The sequence below is a fragment of the Eleutherodactylus coqui genome, chromosome 2, assembly GCF_035609145.1.
Source record: "Eleutherodactylus coqui strain aEleCoq1 chromosome 2, aEleCoq1.hap1, whole genome shotgun sequence".
Classification (NCBI taxonomy): Eukaryota; Metazoa; Chordata; class Amphibia; order Anura; family Eleutherodactylidae; genus Eleutherodactylus; species Eleutherodactylus coqui.
Window position 1 is genome coordinate 260898703 of NC_089838.1, and position 24348 is coordinate 260923050.

At 45.9% G+C, this 24348-nt stretch overlaps 1 protein-coding gene across 1 annotated transcript; it reads right to left on the minus strand.

Moving 5' to 3' along the window:
* Positions 1-8429: 8429 nt before the first annotated feature.
* SNRPA1 (small nuclear ribonucleoprotein polypeptide A') lies at positions 8430-20748 on the minus strand. The gene is made up of 9 exons (XM_066592883.1): positions 20638-20748; positions 18073-18220; positions 16735-16813; positions 16527-16573; positions 15311-15413; positions 13663-13742; positions 13140-13215; positions 9434-9527; positions 8430-8593 (listed from the first exon to the last, which is right to left on the minus strand). The coding sequence occupies exons 1-9, from the start codon at positions 20717-20719 to the stop codon at positions 8523-8525; spliced, it is 780 nt and encodes a 259-aa protein (XP_066448980.1). The 5' UTR covers positions 20720-20748; the 3' UTR covers positions 8430-8522.
* Positions 20749-24348: the final 3600 nt, after the last annotated feature.

Genomic DNA, 24348 nt, shown 5'->3' on the forward strand with positions numbered 1-24348 from the left:
CTTAGAAGTCTATGGGAGGTGCACAAATACATAAGGGAAGAGTAATACACTGTGTGCAAAACACAGAGAAAAGAACACCTCTGAACCCCCATCCCCCAGCGGACCCATTCTGTGGACTAAATAGCCTTTTAATCCACAGAAAGGGTCTGTTGCATGCGTGTGAATTGGCCCTGCATGCGCAAAAAGTACAGTACTATTGGCAGACGTGTGCAAATGTATCTCATCCAACCTCGTTCACGTGCAAATGCATTTAGCAGCTAGCGTATTTGTGCAGTGTCGTCTGAATGAGCCCTAAGGCTGCCTTTACACGGGCAAGAAAATCACATGAGATTTGTGCGCTGCAAGACCCACAAAAAATGAACCCTATTCTTTTGAATGGGGTCATACACATGAGTGATCCCACATGGCACTCGAATGCAGGAAACCAATCACGGCATGTTCTAGCTTTCTGCATGATCTTGCATGGCAGCTCCATTTCTTTCAATGGGGCCGGTGGCAGCATCGCGCCATGTGCTAGCTGCACGCGATGTGATGATTCCCCTTGTTAACAATTGGAGAAACACCCTGATCCTCCATGGCAGAGGATTGCTACATCCCTGAAGTGATGTGCGTCTGTTTTGACATTAAAAACTCCTTGCGTCCGTGAGGAATTATATGGTGGGGAGCACTACATGGGCTGTGATTCACGGCCCCCTATCGCGCTCGCCCATGTGAGGTTAGCCTTAGGGTCCTTTTTGCATGGGACAATTGTTAGCTGCTTAAAGGGGTTGTCTCGCGGCAGCAAGTGGGGTTATACACTTCTGTATGGCCATATTAATGCACTTTGTAATGTACATTGTGCATTAAATATGAGCCATACAGAAGTTATTCACTTACCTGTTCCGTTGCTGGCGTCCCCGTCGCCATGGTGCCGTCTAATTTCAGTGTCTAATCGCCCGATTAGACGCGCTTGTGCAGAAGGGTCTTCTGCCTTCGGCTCGGTCCGGCACGAGTGGCGTTCTGGCTCCGCCCCTTTCTACACGTCATCGCGTAGCTCCGCCCCGTCACGTGTGCCGATTCCAGCCTCCTGATTCTCAATCCCAGTGAGAATCTAAACAATCGTTCAGTGTAAAGTGGCGCTAATCTTGTGAGCTCCTGCACAGGAACGGGTGGGTAGATGGAGGAGAGCTGTAATGCCTCAGATTTCTAGCGCTCCAAAAAAAAAATGTTTAAATGGTATATTCTAGGGATGAGCGAGCGTACTCGGAAAAGCACTACTCGCTCGAGTAATTTGCTTTATCCGATCCGAGTATCGCTGTGCTCGGGTCTGAAGATTCGGGTGCCGGCACGGAGCGGGGAGCTGCAGGGGAGAGCAGGGAGGAACGGAGGGGAGATCTTTCTCTCCCTCTCTCCCGCCCGCTCTCCCCTGCTCCCCGCTGCGACTCGCCTGTCAGCCGCAGCGGCACCCGAATCTTCAGGGACAAGCACAGCGATGGATAAAGCAAATTACTCGAGCGAGTAGTGCTTTTCCGAGTACGCTCGCTCATCTCTAGTATATTCACTTTTAATCCTCCATAATGTGACTTACAATTGTGTTGGAGCCTCAGCCACGAAAAAAAATTGTGCTAAATGCGCCAAATCAAAACTGCTTTACATCTGTCCCTTCTGCACAGTTAGTGGTGATGGGGTTCATAGGAAGGTATATTTGGTGTCTCCCTTCCATTCTTAATTTTATGGAAATATGCTGATACTGTATACCACTGCTGGAAAATGTATTAAAACCAGGTAACCAATATGTGTAAATGTAACACTGCCAAAGGGTGAATTCCCGTGAGTGCACAATACACCGATAAAACCCATTGATGGCACTATATTCTCATTTACTCAGCATGCTCTCTCCATGGAGGTGATATGTACACAAGACTCGTGGCACAAATACGTCGCTCTGAGGTGCGCACAATTGCGTGTACGCTCGTATTAAGCCACCCTGATTCTTGCTGTGTTTTTCTATTGTATTTTGTTTTTGACTACAGGATGGCAGCATATACTATTGTTTGGACAGCATGCACTTGGTGAGAGGTTCTCTTTACATCGGCGTCTTGATTAGTAGTAGATGCATCATTGGCTTGGAGTGTTTCTATTAGAGATGAGCGAACGTACTCGTTACGAGTACTTGCGCACCCGAGTACCACCATTTTCGAGTACTTCAGTACTCGCGCGCAAAGATTCGGGGGGCGGGGAGAGGAGTGGCGGTGCGGGGGGTAGCAGCGGGGAACCGGGGGGAGCCCTCTCTCTCTCCCTCCCCCCCCCCCCCCCCCCCCCCCACTCCCCACTGCTACCCCCCGTGCCGCCACGCCGACCCCCGAATCTTTGCGCGCGAGTACTGAAGTACTCGCAAATGGCGGTACTCGGGTGCGCAAGTACTCGTAACGAGTACGTTCGCTCATCTCTAGTTTCTATACATACAGGTTTCTGTGTAGATCACAATTAGTCTGACCGACCTTGATCTGATTGAGATCTCTTGTCCGCTTGAGAACCGAGCCGACGGCCGTTAAAAATTTCTGCCAAATGCAATGAATGTGAACAGCATGTGAAGGACAAGTGTTATAGGGATTTATTTTAGGACTATCAAAACAGAGAATAGATTCTATACTAACTTGGACCAATGGAAGCTTTGACTGATCTTAATCATGTTTCCATTAAGCAATAGTACAAGTGAAGATGAGAAACTGAATGTCTTATTACACAAAATGCACCTCTGTGCTTTGTACTGGAGACATTGTAGCCACTACTCCCAACAGGGGAATCAAGGTCTGAGAAAACCAGAGATGGAACATTAGATGGAGCCTACACATTGTCAAATAGTTACTCAAGTCTAAGCACAGCAGATTTTAGAAAGGCACCTGAAGTGACACTTTGACTTGTTCTATACGCATTTCCCTTCACTTCTAAAAATTAATTTCCTAGTAAAAGAAAAAAATGTTTGTACTTGCCTTAAAATCTCTCTCGCCTTATTCATTGGGGGACACAGCAAGAGCTTGAGTATAGCTTCTGCCACTAGGAGGTGACCCTAAGCAGAAAAGTGATAGCTCCTCCTCCTAGCTATACCCCTCCTACAGGCACCAAGCTACTCCGTTTGTCTGCAAGCAGTCAGAACAGCCAAGTAGGATACGACAACAATTAATAATCTACAATGCTCAAGCACTGTAACTTGTACCACCATGTGCAACTGCACTGAGGCCACTCCAACCGCGAGTATATGTTACAGTCCTAACAGACTGGGTGGGTGCTGTGTCCCCCAATGAAGAGGATGAGAGATTTTACGCTAAGTACAAAAACCCTATTTTCTCATCTATCATTGGGGGACACAGCAAGACCTTGGGACGTTCCAGCGTAGTCTCTCGGGGGTGGGAAAAATATAAGAAGCCGCATGTGTAAAGAAGCGTAATCAGTTCTTCAACTGCAACTAGCATGGATGGATGCTTGGGCATCCAACATGCTCCGAGATGACGAGTATAAAGTGGCCTGAGTAACCGTCCCACCCACCCACCGGAAGAGCGCTCCCGACCAGGCACCCGCTGTCTGAGTAACGTGCCGTAATATCGCCTGAAGATATGTCTCTAGCACAGTAAACCTGTACTGCTGCGGAGTAAGTGCAAGGAGCCCACTACGGAAACCCAAGGACAGTGCTTTGGTTGATAGGAATACCAAGCAGAGAGCTAGGGTAACTGAAGAATGCCAAGAGGGCGAATGACTCCTAATGCCAAAAAAGACCCATTACGTTCCACAACTGTGTGTGGTCGGAGTCCCACATTAACAATTGTTGAAAAGACTTTGGGGACAGGCTCTTGTTTCCCCGGATCGACTGCCTTTGAAGAAGTCATTTATATCCAGTGGACTACTGCCGGAATATGTGGTACCTAGAACACTGGAACTGATCTCCTGCCCAAGGCAACATAGTTGAAGTGCGGCATGCCTTGATGCTGCGCATCCCAACGACCCCCATACGCAACATCAGTAGTCTTGATAGATTTAGGGTGTAAGAGACTTGAGCCCAGAGGTTCTTCAGCCTGTCCCAGTCAAACAGGCTGTCGTAATAGACAGTACCGCTGTTGAAGGGTTAGGAGGAAGCATCCGAGATGAATGCGTGGGAGCTACCGCTACCAGAGAGAATGGGGGATGGAGACACATGCCTCAAAATTACCCTTATTACTAGCACTCTCAGACTGTGACAATGGCCACAGCATCCACCTTTTGCATGAAGCCTACGGGTGTTTGAAGAACTCTAGCCTTGGAAATGGCAACTTTCTGGGTTGTCCCCTTACCAAGATGTCAGTGCCACCGCATGATTCTAACTAGGCACATGAAAATTTGGCATCACAGCAAGATCACACAAGTACATAAATCTCGGTGGTCCATTTGTGGAAACAGGAGTAGGGATAGCTAAGAACTGAAAGCAGTATAATTGTATACTGTTTCACGGTCTCCTGCAAGCCATATTGCAGAAGGATTGGAGTGTGCTTCTGGAATCATCTGATTTAAGCGATTTTTATCCTGGACATCGCGCTGTAAGGCGTAGTCTGAAAATTGAATCAGACGTGGTAAAGAAATGCTTACTACCAGCATCTCTCACCCAAACTGGACGCAAAAAACCTGCGCCAATCGAAAGACATTCCAAAAGGATTCATTGAAAAATTTGCATCCCAAAAGGACTAACTCCAGAGACTGGGTCCATGGATGCCTGTGACAGCCAAGCTAAGAGTCTGCCGTATGTGGGAAGCTTAGCGGCTAACTTCCCTATACGATTTGTCCAGAGAAGGAAAAGAACGAACTTGTCCAGTAAAAGCACTGCTGACGCAATTCAACCATTTGAAGGGAGGCGCTTCAGCCATAGAGAAAGAATGGAGATAAAGAGATAAGAGGTGTAGCAAAAAATTAATCGGACCAGCACCCTACACATTGTACCTGTGGAGGGAGGGACCTTGGAGAACGCTCTAGGAGCATAGTAAGAGACCGCTCTCAATTTACAAAGTATGCCTACGTCAATAGTCCGGCTTTCCACAATAGTGGTCAGCAGCGGATTCTGCTTCAACAGTGATTCTTTACGCATCAAAGTCAAGAGAGACCCACGTCTGCATGGAAACGGCTGACTGAATAAGTAGTCCAGTCGTCTTTCTAGAATTCACTAGACACCATTTTGGTTACTAGTCCCATAGTGGTTCAGCAGCTCATCAAGGTGACCAGAGGGGTACCAGTAGACGGATCTACAGCCCCCACGCTCCCTGTCGGAGGATGGAATCCTAGACTTACCCCTATACTTAGAACAATAGTTTGTAAGACTAAATATTCTCTGACTGGACATTAATCTCGTATTGTAGTAAAAGCGCACATAGGATGTGGCTCTGGACGGCCCCAGCCTGTGTATCAACCTATAATCGGAGATCGCGCTAAAGCTGCCTGAAAGAAATTGCCGGCGGGCCACGATAGGGGAAGCTAACCGTTAAGTAAGGCTCACCCATTCTGGAGCGGAGATGAGGAGCGACGTCTGCAGAATTCCTGTGCATAGTACTCTTTCAAACCCGGAGTAATGCTGACAGTTTGAATAATATTGTTCGTAAGACTAGATATTCTCTGGCTGGCTGTCAATCTTGTATTGTGGCGAGAGCACATAGTATGTGGCTCTGGCCGGCTCCTGTCCATGTGTCATCCTGGACTTGGACACTGCACTAAGGCTGCCTGCAGAGAACTGCAGGAGGTGCAACAACAGGGGAGCTAGCAGTCGGGCAAGGCTCAACCTTGTCCGGAGCGATGTGTCCAGAAAATCCCTGTGCCTCGTACTCTTTCCAGTATTGAAGGTACCACAGGTCTCAGCAATCCCAGATTCATGCCGAGGTTCATTGGGCAGGGTGGAGGCGGGCCCATGGTGTCTAGGCAATTAAGGCTGTATAGTATTTAGGGGAGAGGGGAGTGGGAGGATAGGCTGTGCATGAAGTGGACAGTTGTCCTCAAGCCTGGGGCTTAACTAGAGCTACCTCCTACGGATCCGTGCCCATTACCGGCCGCATACACACACATAGGCCGCCTCTTGGCCACATAGTACCCTATGCACGCGAAACACCAGACTACTCATGTGGCGGCTGGCATGAACACAGAGTGGCCGGGTCAGTCACCATGGCAGTGAAACGTACCGACCACACGGCAGCAACATACAGAAACCAGGCACCAACTACACACGACTGTGCTGTGGGCAGGGCCCAAACAGAAATGCCGCACGGCCTCACTAAACACCAGGTACGCGCTCCTGGCTGTGCAGTGGCACCAAGCGTGACTGATGGGTCACGAACAAAAGTGGATGTGCCTCCTTTTCTTCTTGAAGGACAGACACTTGCTGTCTACAATCCTCGTGGGGGAACAGGGAGAGTCCTGCCTGCCCTGTGCTGCCCACATCAATGTGCTCCAAGACCATTGATTGAAGAGGTCTGCCTCCTGCAGACACTAAGCCAAGAACTTAGTAGCTTGGTGCCTGCAGGAGGGGTATACCTAGTAGGAGGAGTTAACTTTTCTGGTTAGTGTCGCTTTCTAGTGGCAGGAGCTATACCCAAGGTCTTGCTGTGTCCCCAATGATAGACGAGAGAATAATATCATGCTCTCATACCTACTTATGTGTAAATCCTCCCCACAGGTGCTAGATAAAACAAGGTCACACCACATGACCTGGCATTCCCAACATTGGATGGACTTGAGAACGTGTCACCATCCCATGATGATTTTGTTTTTTGAGCCATTTATTACCCATATACAGTGCTACATAGGGGGAAATTTAACTTGGCATACTAAATCTTTATATAGCTGTATACACTGGTGGAAAGTTAGTGTTACACCCAGACAGTTGCAGAAAACATATGAAACTTGGATCAAAGTCTCTCCATATGAAGGGTATTGAATTAATTGGAAGTATTATGCAAATTATGGAGCCCTTTGTTATGCAAAATGCTTCAATTTTAGTTTAAGTCGTAAATAGAGACGAGTGAGCATACTCACTAAGGCAAACTACTCGAACGAGTAGTGCCTTAAGCGAGTACCTGCCCACTCGTCTCTAAAGATTCGGGTACCGGCGGGGAGATCTCTCTCCCCCCTGGCAACTCACCACTAACCTGCGACGGCAGCCGAATCTTTAGAGACAAGTGGGCAGGTACTCGAATAAGGCACTACTCACTCGAGTAGTTTGCCTTAGCGAGTATGCTCGCTCATCTCTAGTTGTAAAGTGTTAAAGGGGTTGTCTCGCGAAAGCAAGTGGGTCTATACACTTCTGTATGGCCATATTAATGCACTTTGTAATATACATCGTGCATTAAATATGAGCCATACAGAAGTTATTCACTTACCTGCTCCGTTGCTAGCGTCCCCGTTGCCATGGTTCCGTCTAACTTCGGTGTCTTCTTGCTTTTTTAGACGCGCTTGCGCACATGCATCTTCTCCCTTCGGCTGGTCTTGGAAGCATCGGCGTTTTGGCTCCGCCCCCTTGTACGCATCATCGCGTAGCTCCGCCCCATGACGTGTGCCGGTTCCAGCCTCCTGATTGGCTAGAATCGGCACGTGATGGGGGCAAGACACCGAAGTTAGACGGAACCATGGCAACGGGGACGCTAGCAACGGAGCAGGTAAGTGAATAACTTCTGTATGGCTCATATTTAATGCACGATGTATATTACAAAGTGCATTAATATGGCCATACAGAAGTGTATAGACCCACTTGCTTTCGCGAGACAACCCCTTTAAGCAAGAAAGTCCTTTTTCGTCCAGATTGTTGGTGACCAGTTACGCCAAATCATGAGTTCAAGCTCCGTACACATATACCCAAAACGTCGGCTAATTGGCATGTGCAAAATGGGGGCACCATACTGTGACCTCTTCCGAAGGATTGGCCATTGTGCAAGTTGAGCACAGAGCATAGTTACTCAGTGGACACAGGAAGGCTTTAGTTCTCACAGACCGGGCATAGGTCTATGAAGGACATCCCCAAATTATGCAGATTGTGACTGCAGCACAGATCCCAGCCATAGATGGAGTCAAGAGCACGTGCCGAAGGAAACATCTCTTGCTGGTAACAGGGTTGAAAGCTCCGCCTCCAGCAAGATATTGTTTTGATTGGGCTCAATGCACCAATGACAGCCTGCCAGGAGCTCAGGGGACCAGCGGGAGAGACGTGGACAGTGTCTGCTAGGACAGTATAAGACTCTCCCCCAAAAAATAGATCCTGTGCCTCTTTTAGGGCAAAAATTAATATAAGACAGGGTCTTATTTTTGGGGAAAGACAGTAGTTGTGTATGTCCTTAGGTATTCCACAAAGAAGCCAAGTAAACAGACCTCTAGATGTGTGTCTATACTGGACTTTGAGATATTTGCCACAAAGTAAGAATGATCTTTTATTGAGTAATCATACAGCAGCATAAAATACAAAAATCTTTATTGAAATTAAATTTACAGAAGGACATTTACAGCAGAACAAACTGTAGTAAATAAGCGTCACAAAACACGACGGCTCAGGATCCATTTACAGCTGTGTCTTCATCCATTTCCTCATCTGCTTCCTCCGAAATGAACACTTCAGCGCCTGGCAATTGTGCAGAAGAGACAAGTTAGTGAACCTGATCAATGCTCGGAGCTACAAACAGAGCCAAGCTGAGGATCTACATACGGACAGAAAACAGGCATCTTCCTTCACAGACAGGGTTTTGTCTTCATATATACAGGTTTTGGGGTTCCCTGATACTGTTAAAACGTCTAAGGAAGCCTCTGTGGCTTCTCAGCTAACTAAAGCATTTTATAGACATCTGCAGCTCTACCCTATAAGTAACTAAGGGTGTATGTCACACAGACAATTGCCATATTAGTCCGAGAAATTCAGACCAATATCGTATTCTAACCTGTAGATTTTGCCTGCGACTGCAGTGCGTTTTATTAAAAAAACCGCATTACTGCACTTGCAATTTTCACGTGTGTGTTTTTCAATAGTAAAGCAAAGAAAAAAAAAAAAAAAAAAAATTTATATATATATATATAATCTCGCAGTGCTCACATGAAACTCACAATTACATGTGAGTGCCATATCTGCTGTAAGAAACAATGGGCGATTCTTAAAACATGAATCACACGAAAATAAGAGAAATCCCAGCAAGCCCATCTCTGATTTCCGGTCCGAGAAAAAAGGAAAAAAATAAAAACAAGAACACTTTTTTACATGCAAGTTCTGTTCATCAATCAGACGGAACTTGTGCTACACACTCGCCCGTGTGAGTGCACCCGTATATCCCTCTATAAAAAGAATTGATGCTTCGCAGAATACAAACATACAGTGAGCAAAGTCCACCAAGACAGATTCCTCCAAAATCCAATTTCCAGCCTGGATCTGAGCAGAAATAAAATTCTTTAACACGCTTTATAAAGTTCTTACCGGGAGACCGGTCTTTGCCAGGAATCTGACCAGACTGCAGCAACCCTTTGAGTCTCTCCACTTCTGCAAGCGTAGTCGCATTGGCAATGGCATTCTGTAACAATATAGTGTAAATGTTAAAACTATTTCAGATTGATTTGAATCCCCCGTTCAAATCTCTCCAGATGTCAGAGTACTTGTCGAAAAGGGTAATACCTGGACAACTGTGAGGCACAGCATATACTGAACTGCCCAATCCATAGCAGCTAAAGTCACTGCAGATTCATTATGCATATGAAGTGTCATTTTGCTCAGAGCTTTCAATTTGCAAAAAAGGCACAATCTTTACATGTTCACAAGGAACTTCATATTCACATGCGTCAGATTAGTTTCAGAAAGTTCCATGATTGTCTGGTACATCTAACTCGGACCTGCAAATATCCATGCACATGCAGAAACAAACCCATTTGGATTAATGTTACAGGTTTTCAGTCTCAAAACTTTCTGCAGCAAATCTGCCACATGTTAATACTGTATAGCCTTAAAGGGGTTGTCCCGCGAAATCAAGTGGGGTTATACACTTCTGTATGGCCATATTAATGCACTTTGTAATGTACATCGTGCATTAAATATGAGCCATACAGAAGTTATTCACTTATCTGATCCGTTGCTGCCGTCCTCGTCACCATTGTTCCGTCTAATTTCGGGGTCTTCTTGCTTTTTTAGACGCGCTTGCGCAGATGGGTTTTCTCCCTTCGGCTCTGCTCGGCAGCACCGGCGTTTTGGCTCCGCCCCCTGTACACGTCATCGCGTAGCTCCGCCCCATGACGTGTGCCGGTTCCATCCTCCTGATTGGCTGGAATCGGCACGTGACGGGGGCGGAGCTACGCGATGATGCGTACAAGGGTGCGGAGCCAAAACACCGATGCTGCCGAGCAGAGCCGAAGGGAGAAGACCGCACAGCGCAAGCGCGTCTAAAAAAGCAAGAAGACCCCGAAATTAGACGGATCCATGGCGACGGGGACGCTAGCAACGGAGCAGGTAAGTGAATAACTTCTGTACGGCTCATATTTAATGCACGATGTATATTACAAAGTGCATTAATATGGCCATATAGAAGTGTATAACCCCACTTGATTTCGCGAGACAACCCCTTTAAGGTGCTTCCATGCAAGGTGTATATATTCGGCAGGATTTTCTCAGCAGATTATTCTGTGAAAATTCTGCAGCATTTACAGTACAAGACTTGGGTATTAGTGTATCTTGACGCCACCGGAATCTAGGGGTTTGACAGGAGGAACGCCCCTCTCACACACCCAGCTCCCGATAGGGTGAAGGCACAAAGGTGCTGGAAGGAGCAAAAGTGGTTTTCTGTGGGAAGCAGTGTAGTAGGTAGTAAGTGAGCAGGCGACCGTCTATGTTATCCGCTCTGCTCCCCTGCTATTACCACAGCTCATCGCCTGTCCCCCGCCCTCCCAGCTGTCCTCCCAGGGTTACAGCACTGTCCACTCCCTCATGGCCACCACACTCTGCGCTTCTACATAGAGCGGGGTGCCGTGTTCACGGCCAGCGGATGGGAAACAGCTGCGGAATGCTGCCAGCGGCTTCAGCGCCAAAGCCGTGTTACGGCACTCTCCGCTCCCTCACGGCCAACCCTGCTCTGCACAGAGCGGGGTAGCGTGTTGACAGTCGGCGGAGGGGAAGGGCCTTTTATGTGCAGCGGTGCCGGCGAAGCTACTGTGCTGCAGGCCACCCTGGATTGCCGGCACATTACTTTAGTGGGCTAGCAGCACCTGCAGCCAACACAGCTCCCCAGCCAATCAGCATCAGGGGACGTCACACCCCTGCCAATCTTGACTCCACCAGGAATTCCTGGTGGCGTCAAGATACACTAATACCCGAGACTTGTGGATGCGATTTTGAAATTTTTGTCTACATGGAGTGAAAAAAAACCAAAAAACATTCAGCATGAGATTTACAGCGTATTTGAAATACGTTATGGATTTTAACACACGCAGCATGCCCATTTATGCTGCATATTTAACAATGGTTAAAATCCAATCCAATACACCATTTATATGGAGATTTGGACACTGTGGAAAGCCCACAGCCGATGTGTGAAGGCACCTATAGAAACTTTTTGCCATATACAACTAGACTGACGAGAGAGAGACTTTTGGCCAGACTATTTTTGGGCAGGGGAGAAAAAAAAATTATAAAATATGTAAAAACATAAAAGAAAGTAAATCTATATATAGGTGAAGACAAATACAAAAGGTTATGAAAACGGCAGACATGCTTTTTAAACTCCGTATTTACTCAGCAAAACTGAGCTTCTATAAATGTACTCCAGTGTGATTAGCAGGCCAGGAACTCAGCGTAAAATAGTGTTTTTAAGACATTAAAAGCTTGCCTCAAACCCAACCCATTTTAGATAAATACATGTGGACAGAGTTGTCCTTTAACCCCTTCCCGCTTCATGACGTACCGGTACGTCATGGAGCGGCAGGGTATGTATGAAGAGGTTGCGTGGCAACCTCTTCATACAGTGTGGGCGTCAGCTGTTTATAACAGCTGACACGCACGGGCAATAGCCACGATCGGCGCGGCTATTAACCATTTAAATGCCGCTATCAATTCTGACAGCGGCATTTAAATTCCCCGAACTATGTCAGGGGTCCCGCACGGCGAGATCGGGGGAGTCGTGCAGGTGTCATGGCTGCCAGGGGCTTTCTGAAAGGCCCCAGGGCTGCCTTACCAGGCTGCCTATGAAGCCATCCTCATGGGGTGGCTTGTTAGACTGCCAAAAAGCAGTATGACGTAATGCTATAGAGATGTACCTTGTGTAAATGTAAAATGTCTATTGTGTCACATGTAGGATGTCCAAGACTAGTGCATGGTTTCAGAGAAGCATGCACATGTTTTTGAGAGTTTTCTTCCCCCCCTCATTTAATTTTTTTTTTTTACATTTTACTGATTTTTTCTCGATATGAGAGCACAAGGTTAGCAGGGAACACATTACCATGCCTTTATTAGATCACCGTTACCTATGATCTGTATGAAAAGACCTGCACAGAGGACAGTCTTCTCTGCAGGTCTCCTAGCCTGGTCTGCCGAGGGAATCCCAGGGACAGCATTAAGGACGTTACAGGGTTCTCAGCCAAAAGAAAAAATGTGGAAGCAACACTTCTCCGTTCAGGAACACAGCGATCAATAAGAGCACTGATTTGGGGGGGGGTTTAGGACAGAAAACTATTGTAAAGTTCCTTGTCGCACTACAGGATTGAGTTGTCAATGTGACCCTGCTGATGGTACTGATACAGGGGCGCACAGTGCCAATCCAACTAATTATGTAAATGAATGGGCTGCAGGCATAGGAAAGCACCCAGACAGTTAATTTACATGTGGCAGTTAGGAAGGCGTTCATAACCTGGATATAATGCTCTCCTCTTGTTTGCATGTGTATCTGGATTCTATCCCCACACTCCAAAATCATAACCGGCGAAAATAGATTGTTAGCCCCAATGAGGACAAGGCCCAATGTAAGTGAGACAATATGTATATGGAGCTGTGGAATATGTATGCGCTATGTAAAAGGAGTAAAATAAATATCAGCGATTCAGAATTTGTTGATCTGTGGTATAAAATTATGTGACACATTGAGACCGATCACCTTTGTGAGACTGCTAATACTAAATACTCAATGCTTTAATACAGAAGACTGTACCTTTATGGCTTCAACATCACTGGGGGAAGGTCCAGATTTCTTCTTTTCGGCCTGTAAACCGGCACCGGGTGTGAATCTGTGAACAGGAGGGAAGGGAAAGGTTTCAACAAAAGAAATAGATAGGTTCGTAAAAGGTTATCGGCTTCTCATCTTCCAATGGTGACACCATGAAAGTGATTTCAACCCAGTGTAGTATCTTATCTTGATTAACAACTGATACATAAAGAAAGCTTCTTCAAAAGCACCTTCTGGGGGATGGGTTTACAGTGTCTGATCAAAAAAAGCCAGCTGTACAATGCTTATTAGAGATGACAAAGTTGTAGATAGTTCAGAAATCAAAGTCCTAAATGGCTAGTAGAAAGTCATTTAGTAACTTGGTACGATGCAATGGATGCCATCATTGCAGGTTTACAGTGCAGGATATTAGAATATGCCGTTTCCAGCATTCCTTTATTAAATGTGTGTCTGAGGAAGGTGCTTGTGAAGGGAACTTTCAAGCTTCAGAGAGAAATTCGTATCTTACGTTTTTGATCTCCTGGCAATATCCTTTGCTAGCTGTGCACCCCGCTTGCCCTTGAACATGCTCGCTGCTTCCTCTCGCTCCTGAAGCGATACCATACACACAGTTAAAGGAGAATCAGCAAGAGCAAATTGAAGACTGGGAACTAACTGCTCAGCAGTCGTTACAACAACACTAAGCGGCATGTGCCCAAAGATTAAATCAAAATCAGCAAGGGCAGTGCCAATAACATTGGTGGCTCTATGAGACACGGCCTTGTATGTGCGGAATATGTATGCGGAGGAGGATGATTCCCTCTCAATAATTCTCTCCCTAGGTTTAAAGAGAATGTCTACTGTACATTCCATTATACTTTCACTATTAGCAGCCTGTAGGGAAAATATAATGTTTGCCATTTTTATGTTATGAGTCTAGTAGCAGCTTGTCTCCGCACTGGATAGACATGCATGCTCAGCCATTGCCCACAGCTATGTACAGTACAATCTTAGTGAATGGGGTTTTAACAAAGGTTGACTAACAGCAAAAAAATAATCTACTGTGGATTCAGGTCGTGCTTTATTGGTTGCTGAAAATTCACAGCAGATTTCATTCCATATAATGTATTGAGTGAAATCCTGCAGCTAAACCCGCATCAAATTCACAAAAGGTGCAAATTACAGCGGATTTGTGTGAAAGTAGCCTTAGAGGTGCCCATACGCATCAGACTAAAGTTGACGAAAATGGATAATTTCAGCCAAAGTAAAATATTCATTGAGCAAAATTTAGCAATCATGTTAGCCAGCCAATGACATGCCGCCTGGAAAAAAAAAGTGTGTTCTTAATTTCCAGCAGACAGATCTTTCCTACCTACGAAGGGGGTTTCCTAAAAGAATGGCAGTATTTCTCTGGACGACTTATTGGATGCTTTTTGCACATGTGAAGCTTGGGAATTGGTGTCCCACGATCGCCCAGAGTTTGTTGTTGTGACCTTTACACCTAGTGTTTCCATTTTACAATCTATCTGGCCGCATTTGTTCAACCATCAACGTACTTCGATCTGACGTGTATGGCCACCATTACCCGGTCCCATCTAGGCCTCCAGTATCACAATAGAGCTGTTAAATCACCACACAAATGAGCTGCATGAAGTGTCAGCTTATTGTGAAAACTGGAATATTTGTTATATACGGAAAGTCAAATGAAAGCGTTTGGCATCTTCTGATTATACAATCCCAGAGATTATGAAATAAATAAAAATTCTTATTGCTTGAAGCAAACTGTTTCTACACCTGACAAGTGCTTGTTATTGTTTTCCAAGATACATTAGATTGGTTCCTGAGAAGCCATAATCAGCACCAACATTTTTATGCTGCGAGCCCCGAACAGAAATAGAACATGCTAGCCCCGCAGCAGTCTGCCTAGGATTGCATTTGCTAACGCAATCCTATGCAGCTTCCAAGGGCGGAAATTCCGCAGGAAATCCCGCCGTGGAATTTTGGCCCGTCTGCAGGCGGCCTAATGGACCACGTAGAAACTGTGGGTATAACGTGTAACCCTGGAGAGTCAAACAGTCCGTTAAATCCACAGCTTCTAATGAGAATATCCTTTCTGCTATATGGACTCTTTCTTACCAAATCAGTGCCAAGCAGAGACATCAGAGGAGACTGCTTACCACTAGTCGGATTTTCTGGAAGTCCAGCACACGGACCTGTGGTATTTTGTAGACCACATACAATCTGTAATGTCGCTTATTAATGACTGGATTTCTTAATAAACTGAAAGACAAAACAATTAGTGTTACTGGAAATAATGGCTACACAAACGGAAAAAAAAAACCCAAAAAAACACATCCTTAAAATGTGTATTTTGGTTTTTTTTTTGCAATTGCCATATTTTATACAAAAAAAGACAGAAAAAGCTTGTTGTATTAAAAGGGATCCACGGGCAGCATGAATCCAGGTCAGGTATGTACAATGTGACTATGTACATCAACAATTTGAAGTTTCATTTTGAACACCGCAGATTGCCTTTGGGTCTATAACATATGAATACCTAGAAGCTCCGTGTGCTGCCATATAGAGTGGGCATACATGGTACGTACCCATACATATCCAAGATTGATAAGCTTGCAGTCAGTAGTCTAAGTACAAATGGACTTTCACTCGGTGCTATATCTGGGATTTACACGACTACTGCCTAGGTCTGAAAGCAACTTCGAGAGAAGCTAAGTCTCCCTTCTTAAATAGCACTTTGCTTCATATAATATTTTCCTAATGTCGGATAGCATTGATATAAACCAGTAGTGGGAGGTCTGGGTCAAAGGAACAATGCATAAAATTCCACATGCATGCTCAAGATGGCATTGGTAGGGGTCCAGGAGCAGAGAATCCCACCGATATCGGAGCAGAAAGTCTATCACTGACTCCCTTTAGCTCCAGTCGTTTGACACTAGGGCCGTGTACAATTTGGGTGTTGTTGCGCATATTTCCAGCCGTAGATGTTGATAAAAAGGTGGAGGTTTATGTCAACCTTATAGCATCTCTGTAAATAGGGCCACTCTCAAACATGGCGTCAGTAAGACGCCGCAATTTTGATCTCTGTATTTTACTGCACTTATCAGGGTTTTTTTTTTTTTAACACATCCTATTTGTCTGATGGGTGATTTGGTGTGTTAAACAATGCGAAAACGCACCAAAATAGAGCAGACAGCGCTCAAATGTCATGGCATTCGAAAACGCTGCATTCGAGTGCAGGTCTGCGAGGCCCCGCTGAAATCAATGCAAGCGTTGTACGATAATCGTGGCATTCCAAACGCCACGGTCATCGCTGTAAAAAGCTCGGGTATGACAGTGACTTTAGTGGTAAAGCACTTACAGGGCACTACTTACCAGAGATAAGTGAGATTCTTAAGTGTTGACAGATTATCCAAGTCCCCCTGAAAATAAAAAAGTAGATAAACAAATTGAAGCCATGTTGTAGAGCTCGGATGCATTCAGACGGAACGATTATCATTCAAAAAATGTATTTAAACAAACGAAAGTGAAGGATAATCGTTCCGTCTACTTATAAGGCACACAGAGGGGAGAGAAATCTTACCAGCTCTAGAATATTGTTATTTGTGAGGATCAGCTCCTTAAGATTTGGCAAAACCTGTTCAAGTCCTTCCCCGACACGGCTAGAAATAACAAGAACAGACTGTTACGGCGACTATTTGAGGTCTACAACACAAAGCTTACAGACTACATTACTCCTCCGCTAAGATTATCTAACCTATCTCGGGCCCAGGGACCAAGCAATTTATTTTTCCATTGTTGCATTGCAAAAACCTTTACACATTTTCCATAAAGAATCTTATTTTTTTGCAGAAATTTTTGCAACTGCCCCATTCATCTGAATGATATTTGCAGAAATCCATGCACAAGCTGCAGAAACAGCCTGATCCGGATGACTGGAGTTGATTTGCAAGCTCAGAAATTTTCGACAACAAACCCGCTGTGTGTGAATGGACCCATATTGGATATCTTCCTTTTGCCCTTCGATATGCTGCTGAGTGTGGCGTTACACCAGTCTTAGCAGAATGCTCCCTATTTCGATCAATAAGCTCCAAAGAAGAGCCATAAAACCTGTGTTATGCAGCATTGAGGTGCTTAACCATCTGCGCACAAGTTAACGGTTGCCCAAATACACATTTTTTAATGGCTGGACAGGCTATAAAACAGCAGAACACATACTTACCTCTCTTCTCCACCCATAAGCAGCAGAGGGGCTTTGGTGAATCTCCCACTGTCAACGCTGGCAGTCAGGTGACCACTATGGCCAGAGGCCGCACTGTCCCGTCCCGAATTCCTGGCATCATGGTGCACAGGATGTGAGCACTGATGCCAGGAGAACGAGCGGTGACAATGCAGCCTCTGATTGGCTGTAGCGGTCACCTAACTTCTGGCCTGCACTAACAGGAGATTCACTGGAGCCCCTCCGCTGCTTCCAGGGGCGAGAAGACAGGCGTCTATTCTTTTGTTATTTGATAACATGTCCGGCCATTAAAAAAAAAAATTATTATATTTAGACAACCCCTTTAACCAAACATTTCAAGGCTGTCGACAGATCCAGGCTTACTATATTAGTAACAAGTATTATAAGCTCCCAGTGAGCCCCAATCACTGTCTGTGTGAGACTGAAAGTGACATTACTGCGATGTTACTGAGGCCTTATTCACACGTCGGCCAAAAAGCGCCACAATGTGAAGCATCGATTCCAATGCATTCATTCAAATAGGCAATTAACCACAGAAAAACATCCGGCCGGCGAAGACAGGACATCGGCAACAAACGCGCTGGCTAATGTGTTGACGTGGCGATTATACTGAGGTAGCAGCACTGAAGGACAAGACGAGGGGTAACAGAACGAGACCATAATGAGCACGGACCATCTTACCAGATTCGGTTATTGTTTAATAATAAGCATTTCAGTCTCTTCAGCAGAGGAAATCCATCCAACTTCCTGATCTCATTGTCTGAAAAATCTATTGTATCAAACTGGTCCAGCGTGGCCCCCAGATTCTCAATAACGGGGATTTTGTAGCCTGGGAGGAACAAAAATATCCAAAGTTATTACAATGCACAGATACACGCAGGCACATGTAAGCTAATGTGAGACCTGTGGACTAGAATTTCACATGGTCTCCAAACATACCTCTGGGTATAACCTGAAGCGCTGCGGTCCTCAGATAGCGGCATCTTTACCCCTCCAGGTAAAGTGATGTTATATTACATCCTAAATGTGTTTTTACTGCAAGGTGACAACTATATGCCCGGCGCACACAGCCTGCAGTATACAACTAACCACCTGCTGAAGTAGCCCGGATCAGAGTGATCTTAAATAATACTAATCTTTATTTGTATAGCGCCAACATATTCCGCAGCGCTTACAAGACAGGGGGAGTAAAAACGAAACAACGGTTACATGAGGTAATCAGTTGATTGAGACAGTAGGGGTGCGGGTCCTGCTCCAACGAGCTTACATACTACAGATAATGGGGTGATACAGAAGGTAAAGGGGCTGGAGAGATGTGTACAGTATGGCGGGGTGGAGAGTGAGGGATGCTATACACAGACAATAGTGAATCTTTAGTACAAGCTAATCCTTTGGACGCTGCAGAAAATAACCACAGTATCTAAAAAGTTTGACGGATTGAGGGGGTTGGACTGCCGTCACAAAAAGGGTCTTGAAGGGGTTCGGTCATTTAAAAAAATAAATAAATAAAATAAAATTTACCTTTTCCTTCCCAGGCAGTCTACTTCCCAAACCTTCTCCTGGCTCCTACAGTTCCCCAGGTCACCTCACCGCAAGCCAGCCAGATCCACGTCTTCCGGTGATGTTATGTACATTGCCAGCATTCACCTCCCTGCAGGGCAATGTATGCCATGTCACTAGTAACGTAGCGTTCACTGCCTAGCAGGGAGTGCCAAGTGATATGCCGGAGTAATGCCAAAAAACTGTGCATGTGCCCTGACTCGCCGAGTGTTCCTATACTAACACCACAAGACAGCGAGCATGCGCAGTGTCCAGCCTAGGATTTGGCGCTCCCTGCTAGGCAGTGAACGCTGGTCACTAGTGATATAACCTATATTGACCTGGAGGACGAAGAAAGCTGCTGCATAATAGAAAGAGGGGGATCCGGCTGGTGGGAGGCGAGGTGTCCGGCGGAAGTGCAGAAGCCAGGAGAAGATTGGCAGGGAGGAACAGGCAGGTATTGATACTTACTTTATCCTTTAAAGATCTGACATGGATGAATGCCCATCAGGCAGGTAACATGTATTCCAATGCTGAATGACTAACAAATTTATCATTCATGCATTTAGAATGAACAATAATTGGTCATATTCCTGCGGATCGAGGGAATCTGAACGATTTCCTGAAGGAGGGCCCCCGACGGGAGGGTGGTGCCATGGAGAGCCCAATTACATTACAGAAGTATAAAGGTACCTTCACACGCCCATAGTCACCTGAATAGTCGCTCCAAGAAGCGACCATGGGGGGCCATGTCTACACACGGTCGCAGAGAGGGCACTCCATAGTCACTAGTCGTTCCACCTGAGAGAACTACCACCTCCTCGCTCAGGGTAAGGCCTCATGCACACGGACGATTTTGGTGTGGAATCCGGTGCTGGCGCCCGCAGCGAAAAAGAATAGACAGCTACGCACGGATGCCAGCTGGGCACAGGGTGGGAGTTTGCTGCGGGCTCCTGCATGCAGAATCGGCCCGCCCGTGTGCAGCTGGCCTTAACAGCAATTGCGCAGTCTTTGAGCGACTACCTGCTTGCAGTGAATGGAAACCAGCGGCTGGAAGAGACCTCCGGCGCGCTCCGCCTCCACGCTCCCGGGGTTGTTTATATTTACGGTGCGTATACACGCCGCCCGGACACAATGTCAGTGCGGAGATACGCGGCAAAAAAGAACTTGCATTATTTTTTGGCGCACGTATTACACAATTCCGACACGTTAATGAGAGCAGAACTGCAATGTAATTAGTTGCCTGCCACCAGTTACCGCGCATCACACGGGCATATAGCGCACATGTAATATGCAGGAAAAATACGCCCGCGTCAGCCCAGCCTAGAGGGACCAGGACTCGGGTGACCCCTTTAGGAACAAGGACACAGTAGACTGCGCCCCCTCTACAGTCCAAGGAGGCAGGCGAGATCGCATCCAGGTCTGGAGGAAACCATCGCATTCATGCAGCGGGGATGTATGGGGGGCCGCATGAAGGTCGACACAGATCCCCCAATATAATCCATGGGTACGACCATCACTGGGGGGGTTTATCACATGTAATCAGTAACAAGGGAACACATAAGGATGATAAGGGTAGTAGTAGATGAGCTCAGAAGACTACAGCGCCCCCTTCAGGTATCACTAGCTCAGCTCTCCCGCCATAGATTACAAGGAGCAGTAACTACAGGCTGGTTGGTATTGCAGCCCCGTTCCCCTCGGTCTCACCCCGCAGGTCCAGCTCTCTGTCCCGGACTGCATTCGTGTATTGCGCCGCCTGCTCAATCACATCGGCCGTGAGCTTCACCATGGCGCCGTCAGAGATCCACGCCGCGCGCACAAGAGGAGCGGGCCGCACACGTCACTTCCGGGAAGTAGCCGCGCGTCAGAGGCGCCCAGGCAGACAGGAGGAGTCGATCGCAGAATGCATTGAGTGATCGATTAGCCTGCCTGATAATGCTGTTTGGAAAGTCCTGTTTGGAAAGTCCTTCTGTTCCTTGCAGCTGGTAATGCATCTAGAATGGAGTTGCTGGCAGGACTTTAGTCATGGACTCCCCATTCCAGAACATTCCCCACACAACACAATATATATATTCACACCAACGATTGTTCCGTCCGATGTTTGGACCGAAGAAATTGGGCGGAAATAAAGCATATTGTTTTAAATCGTTCTATTCGCACGTTCTGCTTTTTTTATTTAGAAGAACAATCTGAGCAAAAATAAAAAATCGCGGCGTGTCCTATTTTGTAGCACTTTTTATCCAAAAATCGCCCATTCAAGAACTTTAAAAAAAACGGAAAATCGCGTTAGAAAATATTCAGCACGTCCTATCATGGTGCGTATTACGCCCCGTGGAAGCCCATTGCAATTAATGAGAGTGCGTAAATACGTGCAAAATAAGCAGGAAACCTTCGTGTTCGCTGTGTATTTACGAACATAATCAATGCATTATTTTGGTGTGCCCAAATATGCAGTGTATTTGCAGCCAATATACGCGGGTGTAAGCAATTTGCGTAACGGCAATGAGGCACATTTTTGAATATTGCTACAGACAAGTTTTTGAGGCTTATTCAGACGACCGTATATCGGTTGGGTTTTAATGTGAGCCGATATACGGTGTCCTCGTCTGCAGGGGGAGGAGGATGGAAGAGCGGGGAGCAGGTACTGAGCTCCCGCCCCCTCTCCACCTCCTCTCCATCCCTTGCCATTATTTGCAATGGGAGGGGTGGGGCGGGGGCGGAGCTAAGTATCGCCGCTTAGCTCTTCCCGTCCCAACCCTCCCATTGCAAATAGTGGAGAGGGGGCGGGAGCTCATTCCTGCTCCTGGCTCTTCCATCCCCCCACCCTGCAGACAAAGACACCATATATAGGCTCTGCGTGAAAACGCAGGCGATATACGGTCATCTGAATAAGCCCTTATAGCGTTACCCTATATTTAACCCCTTCCCACTGCAGTCCTTTTTGTTTTGACGTTTTCATTTTTCTTCCTCACTTTTAAAAAATCATAACTTTTTTTATTTTACTGGCCACATAGCTGCATGCTTACTTTTTGCAGAACAAGTTTTCGTTTTCAATGCTACCTTTTAACGTAACATTTACTGCATTGGAATTTTTTTTTAAAATTTTTAAGTGGGGAGAAATGGAAAAAACCCCCACAATTGCACCATTTAGGGGTAGTTGTTTACGGCGCTCATAATGCAGTAAACATTGCATCTTATCTTTATTCTGTGGGTCAGTACAATTGGGTCAATACCAAATTTATGTAGAACTGCTTAAAAAAATACTTACAAAAAAAAGCTTTCTTTCGCCATCTTTTGACCCCAATAATGTTATTATTTTTCTGCCAATCAGGTGTGCAGGCTTGTTTTTTTTTGCAAAGTGACATGTAGTTTTTATTCATCTAATTTTGGGGTATATATAGTTTTTTGATCACTTTTTATTCTATACAATAGGGATAAATGCCTGACTACTTCATCCCAAATTCCCTATGTGAGTGGAATGGTGGCGCACATACGTGACTTCTATTGGAAGGTGGAAGAGTGCTGAGCACATCAATCTCCCTCCATCCCATAGAAGTGAATGGAGCGGTGGTCACACATGCCCGGCACTCCTCCACCACTTACCTAATTTTCCCATCACCAATGACAATTATAACAGATGTCATAAAAGAGCTGGAAATGTAAAATTGCAGTCATAGGAGTTATCGTTGACAAAGAAAACCCCCGTGATAAGGCCTGGTGGGCCGCTGATATGGCTGCCTCCAGCCTCTCAAGATGAACGGCCTGATTGAGTCGCGCCGGATGTTGTTTGACTATAAGAAAAGGAAGCAGAAAGATTTGGTGATACAACTATAATATCTCCTTATCACAACCCATGCCCAGCACTATAGGGGGCTTCAGACGTCTCCCACTCAGGTTTTTAAGCAAAATTATGACTTTTTAAAACAAAAAAACTGAAAAAGTTATAAGCAGTATACACAAAGTCTATGTATAATGTCTTCATTAGAACCAATACAATTTCTGCTCTTCACAACTTTTTGGGCTTCTAGAGTTCTAGTCGATATGCTGGAAAAGCCTCTGTGTTCTGATGTCACCATTGACCCCAAAGCGATTCGTAGGATTCTCCTGGAGGAGCTGAAAATGAAACAAATTTAGTGATTTGAACTACTATTACTCTCCGGGTTTATTATAAAATGTATTATATGGAGAATATAGTCACCTTCCTGATGATGTTCTTCACCTCCATGTTAGAAGCATCAAATCGTCCTCGATGGTACTTGGACCTGCTGGTAACCATGATGTTTAACATTATACCTAAGGCACACCAGTCGATTCCAGCATTGTACCCCTCCCCAATCAGCATCTCAGGAGCCATGAAGTCCGGTGTTCCAGCATATCCGGTGGCTTTGCGGTCTCCGTAGATGTCCTTAAAGGGGTTGTCTCGCAGCAGCAAGTGGGGTTATACACTTCTGTATGGCCATATTAATGCACTTTGTAATGTACATTGTGCATTAAATATGAGCCATACAGAAGTTATTCACTTACCTGCTCCGTTGCTGGCGTCCCCGTCGCCATGGATCCGTCTAATTTCACTGTCTTGCTTTTTTAGACGCGCTTGCGCTGTGCGGTCTTCTCCCCTTCTGCTCGGTCTGGGCACGCGCGGCGTTCTGGCTCCGCCCCTTCTACGTGTCATCGCGTAGCTCTGCCCCGTCACGTGTGCCGATTCCAGCCAATCAGGAGGCTGGAATCGGCAATGGACCGCACAGAGCCCACGGTGCACCATGGGAGAAGACCCGCGGTGCATCGTGGGTGAAGATCCCGGCGGCCATCTTGGAGAAGGAAGAAGTAGGAAGAAGAAAGAAGTCGCAGAGCGGGGATTCGGGTAAGTAATATACAGTATATATATTTTTTTAACACATCCCTTGGGTTTGTCCTGTGCCGAACGGGGGGCCTATGCAAAAAAAAAAAAACCTTTCGTCGCGAGACAACCCCTTTAAGGGCCAGCCTGAAGTTGGCGAGCTTTAGATGGCCCGATTCAGTCACCAGGATGTTACCAGGCTTGAGATCTCTCTGAAGTAGAAAAAAACAATGATTTACCCCTTTTCATATTGCTGGGAGAGAATCAATCACATCAGCTGATATCAAAATCTTCGCAAACAGGAATAAAGAAGATGATTTGGATAATTACGAATAATTGGATATTTAGAACTAATTGGACAAAGTACATTATATAATTCTTGGGAGACAGTTGTATATTTGAACCTCTCATTTTGTATCCTTGGAGTCACTACAGTCAGCAGGAAGGTGTTTATATTGGACTCTAATGATGTGTAAATAGGGCCTATTTATTAATGGCAAACGCCAAAGCTGCCATCATACCGCGCCCCACCACTTTTTTAAAAACTAGGCAGGGTCCGACTTTATGGAGCATGGCTGCGT